The sequence below is a fragment of the Xenia sp. Carnegie-2017 genome, unplaced genomic scaffold (genome assembly GCF_021976095.1).
Source record: "Xenia sp. Carnegie-2017 unplaced genomic scaffold, XeniaSp_v1 HiC_scaffold_24, whole genome shotgun sequence".
Classification (NCBI taxonomy): domain Eukaryota; kingdom Metazoa; phylum Cnidaria; class Anthozoa; order Malacalcyonacea; family Xeniidae; genus Xenia; species Xenia sp. Carnegie-2017.
Genome location: NW_025813487.1, coordinates 14,786,325 through 14,799,259, shown reverse-complemented (window position 1 = coordinate 14,799,259; position 12,935 = coordinate 14,786,325). Strand labels below are relative to the sequence as shown.

Here is a 12,935-nt window from a genome sequence, read left to right as displayed (position 1 = left end):
GATAGGTGCACCTTGTCCAAAGAATAGAAATATGATGTATTGACCCTAAATAACATAGTTTTATACCACGTCATGCAGTTGTTGCGAGATCTTACTCATAAAAGATGAAATATCTGCTCAAGATGGTCATACCATTAAAGCAAAAAGGGTCTTTATTCCTAAAGGAAGAAAACAAGATCTGATAAAAAGGGTTTACAATGCGTATCTTGTCGTGAACAAGCCCAATAGTGTCTTTGTAACGTGAAATGTCAATGGACATCAAGAACCTTGTGTCTGCTTGTACAATAGATAGATAGATAGATAGATAGATAGATAGATGATTTATTTCTTAAAACTGGCAGCCATATTGCTGAAATACGTTAAAGCTGAAGTACGAACGAAGTCTAATGAAAGAAATTCTTATGAGTCACAAAATATTGAGTTGATTGTGATAGTGCGTTGCAATCGATCTTATGCAGTTGAAGTAGAAGTTTGAATTCAAGTAAACACCAAAGAACAACCTTTCAAAATAAGGCTTTACTCAACACTAAATTAAAATCTACAAAATGTCTCTTTATAAGTAATTATCTTAAACTAGGCGCGGTTACTAAGGTGGGAGTACTTCATGTAATAATCACTACAATCACCCTCTCCTACTTGAAATAACTATATAATCTATACTAAATAATCTAAATAAGACTGGTCCTGCCCGATTGTCTTTTTTTTCTTTTAGTCCAATGTCATGTATATGTCAGGCGGTCGGGTTGTTTCTTTTCTCTCTGCGAGCGGCGTAACGGTAGTTTCTGTTGTGAAGACGACTGATCAGGTAGAGCGGGATCCTCTAGTAGTGAGTTCCCTTCTCTTTCCTTCTTTGGCGAACTATTATTTAGTTTCCTAGCGTCTTTTGTGGCCAAAGGAGATTGACATGGGTCGTCTACAGTATTATCTTTATAAGGCGATAGTGGTAGCGGTTTCTCGCATAACTTCTCTTTTTCCTCAGCTTGTGGAGCGAGGAACTTAGTGGCTACGGTATCTTCTCTTCCATCGGGAAATTTTACATGCGCATACTGAGGATTTGCTTCGATTAGCTCTACTTCATCGACAGATGGGTCATACTTAGATTGTTTTACTTGACACTTCAACAGTACCAGTCCAGGTTTGGATAGCCACGTTGGTATGGAAGTTCCACTCGTCGATCTTCGTTGGTGGATAAAGAGGCGTTCATGCGGTGTTATATTAGTAGCGGTGCACAACAGAGATCTGATGGAATGAAGAGCATCATGCAAAACTTCTTGCCAGCAGCTGGTCGGTAGTCCTCGCGTCTTCATCGCGAGGGAAATAGTCTTCCATAGAGTGCCGTTCAAACGTTCTACTTGGCCGTTCCCTTCTGGGTTATATGGTGTGGTTCGGCTTGACGAGATTCCTTTCTGGAGGAGAAAGTCTTTAACTTTTGCACTCATAAAGCCAGAACCTCTATCCGAATGTATGTAAGCAGGCATACCGAAAATCGAAAACAATTCGCAGAGACAATTTATAATTGACTCCGCGCTAACGTCTTTACAAGCGAGAGCAAAAGGAAATCTTGAATATTCATCTATTATAGTAAGAAGAAACTTATTATGATTACTCGTCGGCAATGGTCCTTTAAAGTCCAAACTAAGTCTCTCGAAGGGTTGAGTCGCTTTTACTAAATGGAAATTTTCTGTTTTGTAATATTGAGGCTTACTTTCCCTGCATATCTTGCAGGACTGTGTCATGAGCTTAATTTCATCCATAGAGAAAGGGAGATTACGGTTTTTTACAAAATGTGCCATCCGCGTTATTCCTGGGTGACACAAGGATTCATGAAGCTCTATCAGCTTATCGGAGGTCATGCTCATTGCTCTTATCTTAGAAAATGTATCCGCTGGTACATTCTCTTCTCCTGCTCTGTAGATTATAAAAAAATCATAAGTGGATAGTTCCATCCTCCATCTCATTATCTTATCGCTCTTAATTTTGCTCTTTTGCTTGGTATCAAACATGTAAGCTACTGACTTCTGATCAGTAATTAACATAAAATGCTTACCCGTAAGGTAGTGTCTCCACTTCCTCACGGCTTCTACGATAGCCGCTGCTTCTTTCTCCACTGAAGCGTGCTTAAGTTCTGATCCGCTTAACGTCCTCGAAAAGAACGCAACTGGGCGACCGTTTTGGTTGAGAGTGGCTGAAAGAGCAAACTCGGAAGCGTCTGTTTCCACCTGAAAGGGCTGTGCTTCGTCAACAGCTTGGACCACAGATTTTCGACATCGGACTTAAGTAGATTAAACGAAGTAAGAGCATCGCCTACCATTGGAAATACAGTATTCTGTGTCAGTGGTCTTACTTTTGCTGCAAAGTCTTTGATCCATTGAGAATAGTAGGAAAAGAGACCCACAATCCGTTTCTGTTCTTTTAAATCACGGGGGACAGGTAACTCTCGCAGAGGTCTCAATCGTGCCGGGTCCGGCTTTATTTCTCCATTAGCGATTATACTACCGAGGATGCAAATACTGGTTGTTGAGAAGGAGCATTTGTCTTGATTAAACGTCAAATTTCGCTTTCTAGCTGCTTGAAGGAACTTTTCGAGATTTATGTCATGCTGGGCTTGGTCCCGGCCACAAATCGTGATGTTGTCAAGATACACAAACGTGTCTTCTAGACATTCTTTAGCGATAAAGTTGTCCATCATTCTTTGGAAAGCTGCTGCTCCATTCGTTACTCCAAATGGTACTCGACGGAATTGGTACAAACGCTGGTTAGCTTCGAAAGCAGTATATTTCTTTTCTTCTTTTTGAATTGGGACTTGATGATACGCACTTTTCAAATCAACGGTGCTGAAAACTTTGTACTGAGCGATTTTAGAGACGATATCATCTATTCTAGGCAAAGGATAAGCATTCAGGTGTGTGAATCTATTTATAGTTTGCGAGTAGTCAATCACTAATCTTTTTTGTCGATCGTTTCTAGTTACGACCACTTGTGCTCTCACGGTGATTCACTCGGTTCAATTATACCTTCATCTAGAAGCCTTTGTACTTCAGTTGTAATAAATTCTTTGTCTTCTCGGCTATATTTCCTTGATTTAATAGCTATCGGTTTACAACCCTTTGTTAAATGTTGGAACAAAAGTGGGGGGTCTAGGTTCAAAGCTGTTAAACTGCAAAGTTTCAAAGGAGGGGCAGAACCACCGTACTGGATAGTGACACTTTCGTGCAGGGCTTGCCAAGTTTGCCCTAGAATAACATGAGTACACAGATTGGGCAGAATATATAGCTTAACCTGAGAAGACAACCGGCCTTTTAACGTTATATCACTAAGACAATATCCTTGCATTTTTGTGGAATAATTACATGTAGCCTTCGTAACTTTTTCTTTGGTCTGATGAACTGTCAATGAAAGTTGCTCAACCAAATCAGGATGTATGAAGCAATGAGTATTTCCTGAATCTACCAGAGCTGTAACAGTTCTTTCTTTTAAACGAATGTCAATACATGAACTTAGCAATGACTCCCCCATTGCAGCTAGAGTTATGTAAGCTGATTGAGTTAAATTAGAGACTACTGCTGAAGAACGGCAAACTCTTTGGTAGTGCCCCTTTTTTTTACATTGAGTAAATTGAAGTAGAAGTTTGAGTAAATTGAAGTAGAAGTTTGAATTCAAGTAAACACCACAGAACAACCTTCCAAAATAAGGCTTTACTCAACACTAAATTAAAATCTACAAAATGTCTCTTTATAAGTAATTATCTTAAACTAGGCGCGGTTACTAAGGTGGGAGTACTTCATGTAATAATCACTACAGCAGTACAGGAAGAGAAAAAACATAATTGTAAAATAGCCCGACTCAAATACGTCCCTGGCATTGTTGGACAAAAGAAATACGCAGCCTGCAACTTACAAGATAGTGTAGTTTTGCAATTTTTCATAGAATAACAACAGATCTGCTGTCGATGTCTGCAGAGTCGTTGATATCTAATATCAGTGATGATGATGTGATCGCCCGTCTCTAAAAGAAGGCGACTTAGTAAGAACTGTGCGGTGGAAACCTGGGAAGAGAGCAACTGGGCTCTGTGCAAAAACGTTTGGGCGAGGTATCACCTTGTGGCTTTCTTTGAAGGAGCAAAAACCATCTAAGGAAGATCACTCCACAACTGGCATTTTGATTTCATTTTGTTTGTAAGTTTTTGCAGGGGTGGTGCATTTTTTCTTCAGAAAGCTTGTCTAAGAGTATAAACTGAAGTAAAAGACTGACATTCCATGTTCCAAACGGCTGGCTGAGCTGTTATGCTCAATCAAGTTGTTTGATTTGGAATACAATAAAGACCAGATAGACTACCGAAAATTCTCTCTCCAAATGCAGACGTTAGTATGGTTATTACTGGTGGGGTACATTGTCTAGACATATTGTATAATTGGCTCACTGCTCTTCCATTTAGAGCGCTCTTGTGATTGGGTGAAGATTTTCAAAAGAAATATACACTGCTTTATGTTTACATGTTTAAGTTATTGCACAATTGATGACCGGTGGCAGATTATTTATGCAAGTTGCATATTGAGGTAAATGTTTATTTTCTGAGTCATATAAAAATAGAACACGCAATAAAAGATTAAAGCTGTTCTCCAAGTGTTATTTAAAACTTAGCCCTAAATCGTTGTCTGTGTATGCAGCAATAGCATCAAAATGACGTCATCACTCGTGTTAAAAGTTCAATCCGATTAGCGATAGTTGATTTGCATAATGGTCGTTTATACGTTAGACGCAGTTGCAAATTTACTACAATACTGTTTTCTATATAACAAGCAAATAACATTTTTTTTCTTTAAATAAACTATCATTTAATATATTATTTAATCATTTAATACAAAAAACATTTCGTAAAAAAATTAGGAAATTTTGTTCGTTTCCAATTTTCTTTCTTTCTGCATTGCACTGCATTCGAAATGTTTACCTGTTTGACTGTCTTTACAATGTTTACAATATTTTTACATTATACAAACATTATACAAAGTTTGTGAACTACATTTATTAAGTAAACATGCAGACTAAGATCACTTTGTACAAAATCTATAACAAATTTGAGGGTTTAAAAATGTGGAACATCTTTTTCCCGACGTCCTGTTCAGAAGTGTTAACATTCAATAGAAGTAAAAATGATTGAAAGTGAGAGTGTTATATTGAATTATCAAGTGTCTGTTCGGCTATCGCAATGTTCCACGTGATACTTCGTCAGCTAAGTTTTCTAGGCGCATTTCCTTCAAATGATTGGCCAGCTTTTTTCGACTAAAACTCGACTCGTTTATCATGTTGAGAATTTTTGCAGCTTTTGCGCTGGCTTTGGAAGTTGAACGTTGTTGTTCGTTACATTGTCAACCCCGTTCAGGTTGGCGAGGCGTCCAAGTTCGTCATATCTTCCCCCTATCTGTTTTGAAAGTCTATCAATTTCAGGTTGCGACAGACTTGTGCTATCCCAAAAGTATCTGAAAACATAACAACAGAAAAGAATTGCTAAAAGAGTGGTGATATCCAACAGTACGAATATGAGTGGTGGTGTTATAGGTCGAAATGAAGGGAATGGTGAAGCATTTATTCAAAGACAAAATTTCATTGTACTTAAAATTCATTGATGTCCAAGACAAAACATAAAAGTTGCTTTTGCTTGAATTTTACTTTTCAGCCTACAGTTACAATAACAAAGCATACGCAGGCACGGCGGCGTTGTTGGGCTAATATTAGGAGCTTTAGCAAGAGTACGACTACGACAACGAGTACGAAGTTTGACCGTGTAAGAGAATGGCACGAGGAAGTTTGTTGTCGTTATCGCTTGGTCAAAATTTTGCTTTAGTTGTAAACAACAGAACGAGCCTTTTTATTGTGTAAAACACCGACGTTTGCGAAGCAGCTACGGCTCTATCTGTCAATAATGATATGAATGAATCGGTAATACTGGTTTTTCGAGAATATAGGACTCTTTAGAATGAAAAATCTTCACTATTTTAAGTTTTATGTACGATATATTTGTACTATTTTATTGTTTGTTTACCTTTCGCTTTGCGTACAAAATGCATGAAAGTTTTGCAGGTCATATTTTCCTTTTTAATGTACATCAAGCGCTCAAAAAAGGTTCTAAATTAAAGCCTGGTTGCTCAAAAATAGTACTGCAAACTAATTTCTTACAGAATGAAAAAATATATCTATTTTCTTTGCTTAAAAAGAAATCGTAGTCGCGACTACGAATTTTTTAGAAAACATCGTACTCAAATTGATGACGGCTACGTGTTTTTGTTGTCGCAACAACGTTCTCGCGCCAAAATGACGTAGTTCGTACTCGTAGTCGTACCAGTGAACTCGACATTTGAATAACTGAAATGATAACCGAAGCCAAAAAAATATTTGTCGTCATCATTCGTCATCGCACGTCAGGCTCAAGTCTCTCGCATGTTCATTTAAATTTTTTTAAATCATTTGTCCCTTGGTAATGATAGAGTTCGGATCTTGATCAGAGCGTAAAAATAAAGAATTTTTTGGAATGAAAAGGTTCACGGAAAGTGAATCAAAGTGATAAATCGAGAAGCAAGGTGAGGTGAACTTAGTCGATCTGCTCTTACGCTGCGGTTTTCCTTTAAAACAAATCAAAGTCTTTAAGGATATTCAATTATTGATATCGAGATGACAACCATTTAGTATTTCAAGCACTATCAAAATCGATGAAAAATACAATCGCTCTGTAAAAAGTAAAAATGGGAGTTATAGACTCAATATTTTTTATGAAACTGGATATTCAAGTTTCTTTTTTCTTCGGAAAAACAGATCTTTAAATCCACTGAATTGACAAAAAAAAGACAAACATAGTCTGACACCGTTTGAAGATTTACCTTCCGATGTAAGAAAAATGTTTGCTTGAATACTTTCTCGTCATATTTTCTTATTGTATTGTCTTTTTAGCATACAGTGTAATTTTCAGTTGGCTTTTCCTAGTTTTAAGTTGTAAGTTACAACGAACTCACTGTAGTAAAGTTTCAGCTGTAAAAAATAACCTTTTGCGAAGAGTTGGCCTCGTGTGTTGTTTGTCGTGATGTTGTTTATATGTTTTATGCTTTTGCAATTTCTATTCAAATTTATATTGGCCGTGTATGTTTAGCACTCAGGGGAATGAAACTGACGTACAAACCGCGTGAATATTCGACTTTGAAGGACTGGAACTGACGTACAAACTGCGAAAGAGACTAGGACTTTGGCTTCAATTTTATATCTATAAAATGTATTGTCGTTATCATTCCATATATATATATATATATGGAGTTCACTGAGTCGTACTCGTAGTCTTTGCTAAAGCTCCCTATTCATACATGCACGTTCTACTTATTTAGGTTCTATTGAAGTCAATTAGGATGGCGGATTGTAACTTATGAATGTATGGATGTATAAGCCCCCTCCCCCAAGTATGAATCTGTAACCGTCCCAGAACCACTGTTGATAAAAAGTCTAAAAGTAGTGGTTAAAGGGGTATAACCATAAATATACCAATGTCAGGCAATCTGCTCTGTGTCATAAATTTAAATCACCTGTTTTCCCAGCGCCAAACGTTTCTTCTAAAAAAAATGAGAGATGTGTTGTAATTTAAATTTTATTTGCTACTAGGTTGGTACTAACTTCTGAATGGACAACATGTATAATGATTCAAAATTCAACATATGCATAATGTAACGTGACAACAACAATCAAACACACCTTCCTTATCAGCCCATTTCTGAAAATAATATACGTAATCTTCGCAAAACGTCCAGAGTCGTTCCACCTGAATTTCAACCACATAACGTTGAGTAAATTGCTGGCGATTTTTTACTGGAACAAAATGTATTTTAATACATTCCATATCACCACCCTTTGTCAGTTCACCATTATCACTTTTGATGTGATGATTCAACATTGACTGAAATGCTTTGCTGATTTCATCTTTTAAATCTTGGATTTCCAAACCAATGATTTGACCACGTTTATAACTGGTCGTTGGGTCATTTGTGTCACCAGTTCCAAAATATATTGTTCCTTTAGTTCCTGCGTTTAAAATTCCACAAATAAACACTCTTGCTTTTTCCATCATCCTCCATGGCAGTTTGCTTGTATTTTCTTTCGTAAGTGATACATACTCAACATTGTCCTCGCTGTCAGGAAGTATTTCTCCTTCTTGGTATGAAAAAAATTCACCTTTTACCTTGAATGATCGACGTGTACCTAACAGATAAAACATTTGAAAGTTATTAAAGCATTTTATAATCCGTACGCTGTAAGAATTAATGCTTATTGTAACCAAATACTAAAAATATGACCAAAATTTTGAATCGTGCATTAAAAGTGTAGAAATACAGACGCTTATTTGGTCGTGCTATGCAAATCTTCTTGTAATCACTCACTGCAAAACAATAGATTTCTTAAGAAATAAATTATGATGATGTTCTGAAATTTACGTAACATCACTAAAACCTGCAAGATGTCCTCAATCCTATATTTATCGGACACTGATTGTAAAATATTATCCTGGGGAGAAACGTTCCTTTGTTTTCAACACTTGAGGCAGTAGTAAAGTAAATGGTTTGAACCCGGAGTACCGTTACATGTTTGTAAATGATGATCGTCCAGATTAAAAAAGTCCTGAGAAGGACTGTTTTTGTTATTGTTGACTGACGTTTCGACAACCTTAGCGGTAGTCATCTTCAGAGTCAAATGAGGAGTAAACGTCAGGTTAGCCGTATTTGTAATCTGGTTCTTACGTCATTGTATTGTGTGTACAGGATGTCGAAACGTCAGTCAACAACAACAAAAACAGTCCTTCTCAGGACTTTATTAACCTGGACGATCTTCATTTACAAACATGTAGCTTGAGACAGTCAAAATTTCAATTACACTTCCACCACAGAAAAGCAGAGAGCACTGGGAAGTTGCATAAAACATAGACAGTGCCATCTAGTGACTATCAAAGGCTATTTTCTTCATGGAAATAGAATTTTGGTATCTTAGAAATTGGAATTGACATTTGATTCTGATGATTGCCCTGTTTACATTGCAGCGTGTTTTGCTTTCTAAGAGATTTCTCGTACAATCTAAAGAAATGCTATTCAATAAATAGGACAACCCTGGTTTCGTCCAAGCTGTCCGAAGGGTTTAAGTTATACCCCCAGGAAGTTGGGCATTTGTTCGCAAACTAGCCCCAGTACCCACACGCGCGGTTCTAATTCCTAAGGCGGGAAAATCGGCCATCTTGTAATCAAAATATCGAAGTCGTGAAGAAAGTTGTACAACAAGTCAACAAAATGATGTTCATATAATTCAAAAAGGATTTAAAACTTCCAAGTGCCGAGAATAACTAGAATGTAGAACCACGAGAATGTCGGTAAGAGTTGTGTACAATCTTATTGGTGCTATCCATAACAGGCATGCGAAATATATGTTGATCTGTTTATACAAAGTCGCAATGCACATTTGGACGTTTTATTTATTGTACTTTTTGCTATAGCTTAAAAATTCAGAAATAGCTGTTAAATGACGTTAAGAGTGACAAAGAACTTCTGAAATATTACATGATTAAAACCATTCTCGCTAGCTTTTCAACTTATGAATAATGGGATATAATGAAGTTAAAAAAACTACTAGGTAACTTTCTCAAAATATTTATAATAAAACACACAACATTTTCCTCAACAGGCTGACTTTCAAGTTTCAAATATTTTATCACGAAAAGATGCTAAATTCCAGATACTTGTGTGTGGAGAAACTTGCACACATTACAAAGGAAGGGGTCAGCATGAAGTATTTAACATATTTTTGTGAATTTTACTCTTCTAACTAGCCCCAAATATGATACATTATGTTAAATTAGGGGGTGATCAGCATGAACTATTCAATATATTTTTGGTGAGTTTTATTCGATGTACCTCTCTTCTATTCCCCTTCTTCAGACTATTTCCCAAAATAATACATTATGTTCAAATTATGGGCTGGGGGCTCATCAACATGAATCATACAATATTTTAACAAGTTATATTTTGTTTACCTCCGCCCTCCTTCTCCTTATTAATTCAAAAATTAGGTGATGAAAAATGATAAAATTAGTAATATAGGGCTTCATTCTAAGGCCAAGCATATTAATCACTGTTTCATAAAAAAAACTGGTGAAACGAGACTGCTCAAACCTCTTTGAACACACTAAGTAGCATGGCCAACCCATATATGTTAATATTTCTGCATTCATTTACTGCAAAAACAAGTTATTGAAGAAGCAAATGGTAATAATGCTCAGATATTTAAATGGCATGATTAAACAGGTTATTCCACTCTCTTAGATTTCAAGTCCTTGTCAATTTTTTTATCAGCACAATGACTGTGACAATAACTTATGCTGTATTGCATGAAATTCAGGAGATTGATGAGCATACTGAGAAGCAGGTTTTACAACATGAGATAAAAACTTTTAACACTACTTGTGAGTGGTTAAATTTAGTGGAAAATCACAGGGCACACAGTCACATCCCTAGAGCAAACACTCAAGTTTATATAGAACAATTGAAACTTTTCTTAAAAGGTACAATAATTTTTTGTGTGTGGACAAGTTAGTGTAAAGCAGGCTGAAGTGTTGAAATGGCCAAAGCAATGTGTGGTCCTTTTGAATTATAAAACATCAGACAGCACACAAGCATATTGTCTTCAGATAAGGATGTTCAAACGTCAGTCAACTGTAACATCTATAATCCTTTTGAGGGTCAGCATAAACAAGAACAACAAATTGACAAACAGAAACTGGGCTATTCGTTTCTCTAATCTCGAGTATCAACTATGAAGTGCTCGTGGAACAACATAATATAACATAATAAAGTAACTTGTCGAGATATTGCAAATACCAACCTGTTTTCTTCATTATCCAAGACGTCCATAAAATTGACGAATGTTGTGTTAATCAAAGAACGAAATGCTTTATCTGGTCTTACGTGTTTGAGAATTATTTAGAATATGTAGAGGATGTAGCTTGCCAGCGAAGCTAGCGATCGTGCGCAGTATCCTACTGCGCAGCCAGGACTTGGAAAAGATAAAGTGCTCAAGTCACAAGTGCATTGAAAACTCTAGAGTTGGGTTAAAGAGTTATTGCAGACTTGCAGTTGATGTTGACAACTGCCCAATAATAACCAACCACTCTTAGCATTATTTTTGACCGTGTTTGGCTTTACCATAGTGAAATAGACAATTTAATAAGGATATATGCGATGCTATTAATTACATTAAATATACTACACAGAAACGAAGAATGTAAATTGTTCTTCAGTATTTGAGTAGAAGTTTTGTGAAAGAATGAATCATATGTACAAAGTGTATATCTTTATATATTGTATGGTTCAAGTCTGGTTCAAAGATGAAATCAAATATTGCTTCCGCTGGTATTTGAAACATTATAGATCATAACAAATTAGTGATGACATCATAAAGTTGTAACCATTTCCTTCTGTAAGTTAGGATTCGTATACGCGTGTGGGCTATCCCTCGTTTGCGATTTGGAAATCAAACTCTGAAATTCTTCATGTTTGCACTTAACCTTAGTTGCTTTGTTCGAGGGTTGGATTATTACATGACCGTCTTCGATGTCGTTTTCGCTGTTAGAATTCCAGTCCAGCTTGGTTGCTGGTCGGTGTGTCCGTGTTAGGCTTTGTCTTTTGTCTTTTATATCCTCGACTGTAGTCATTGCAGAGAATGGCGTTGGTATCCACGATAGCCGTACGCCTTTTTGGTTTATTTGCGATGCGTTGTTCATTGCTATATGCCATCGTGTTTGTTCGTTCACGTTCTCGTAGGTGAATAGATGCGTTCCCTTCTTTGTCTTGAGCTTCAATAAGTGTTTCTTTCGCTTCCAATGGTCCCTGTGAAACAAATTGGCAATCGTAGGAATCCTTATGCTGGATCGAGCTTTATCGCAACTGCTTCCTGGTTGAATTTCTATCTGTCCTATAATATAGCTTTTCTTCTCGTCTTCGTAGAAGGTCAGCTGACGGCCGTACAGCACACACCAAAATGGTTGCCATTTATGATTTGGTTCACGCTTGAATATACGACCTTCATAATGACCCGCCGTGAGGTCCGAATAATTGGAAATTTCCTCGTTAGCCATGGAGAAGTTAGGCTGGTTGCCTTGTTTAGAACTGTACTATTGCACTCTCGTAGCTGTGTGTGTGTGTTAATCAGGTGAAATAAAAAGATTTCAGTTGTAATTTAATACGATGTTGATTTGGTCACGCGGTGATAAATCAAATAGATTCTTTCGATAAGAAGAGACAGTCTTCCCACTGCCAGTGTGATTCCCGCCACGCCACGCTGACTGAGCTAAGCTTCAACTCGAACTGTGTCCTTGACGTGTTTGTACGTATTATTTGTGTCGTGATTGAGATATAAAATTTGAACTCATTTCAAAAAGCACTCACGGTTCATTCGTTATTCATTGTCATATACACATCTGATTTGTTTCAAAGGCCAAACGTTTACCCTGACCACAGTATGTCTTTGTATATCAATTTAATACATTTGAAGACAATCCGCAGCTTAATTAATGGATATGCACAAAACAATCTCAATATTTGATCATCCTTGCCATGTTCACTATATACTTCGTGCCAATCGTTCAACAATCGAAATACACTGATTTCGGCATAAGCGGAAGCAGATGGCATGTCACACACGTAATGCAAACTTGTATCTCAAGTATGTCATAACAGTATACGTCAATCAACAAAACAAAGAATTCAAAATACCGTGAGAACATAAAGAAACGAAAGAAGTGTAATTTTCCATTGATGAAGTTGCCTATATTAATTATACTATATCGATATTTTCATTCATTATTTTGATACATCGTAAATCAGGTAAATCCTGTTCTGGTTTTGAAGCTACGTTTAGATAAG

General features: G+C 36.8%; 2 protein-coding genes across 2 annotated transcripts; both read right to left on the bottom strand.

Moving 5' to 3' along the window:
* Positions 1 to 5,167: 5,167 nt before the first annotated feature.
* Positions 5,168 to 11,022, bottom strand: LOC124451245. The gene is made up of 4 exons (XM_047001876.1): positions 10,897 to 11,022; positions 7,729 to 8,232; positions 7,563 to 7,589; positions 5,168 to 5,477 (listed from the first exon to the last, which is right to left on the bottom strand). Exons 1-4 carry the CDS (start codon positions 10,907 to 10,909, stop codon positions 5,416 to 5,418), a joined length of 606 nt encoding a protein of 201 aa, XP_046857832.1. The 5' UTR covers positions 10,910 to 11,022; the 3' UTR covers positions 5,168 to 5,415.
* A 183-nt stretch (positions 11,023 to 11,205) lies between these two features.
* On the bottom strand, positions 11,206 to 12,675 carry LOC124451244. The gene has a single exon (XM_047001875.1). It carries the CDS (start codon positions 12,146 to 12,148, stop codon positions 11,465 to 11,467), a length of 684 nt encoding a protein of 227 aa, XP_046857831.1. The 5' UTR covers positions 12,149 to 12,675; the 3' UTR covers positions 11,206 to 11,464.
* Between the last annotated feature and the right edge of the window lie 260 nt (positions 12,676 to 12,935).

Bases quoted from the DNA above. Each gene is read 5' to 3' on its own strand.
- LOC124451245 (XM_047001876.1), bottom strand. The intron at 7,590-7,728 runs GTGTGTTTGATT...CATTTTTTTTAG, and splicing joins GAAATGGGCTGATAAGGAAG to AAGAAACGTTTGGCGCTGGG. The intron at 5,478-7,562 runs GTGATTTAAATT...TTATGTTTTCAG, and splicing joins GTTTGGCGCTGGGAAAACAG to ATACTTTTGGGATAGCACAA.
- LOC124451244 (XM_047001875.1), bottom strand. From the start codon at position 12,148: ATGGCTAACGAGGAAATTTCCAATTATTCGGACCTCACGGCGGGTCAT.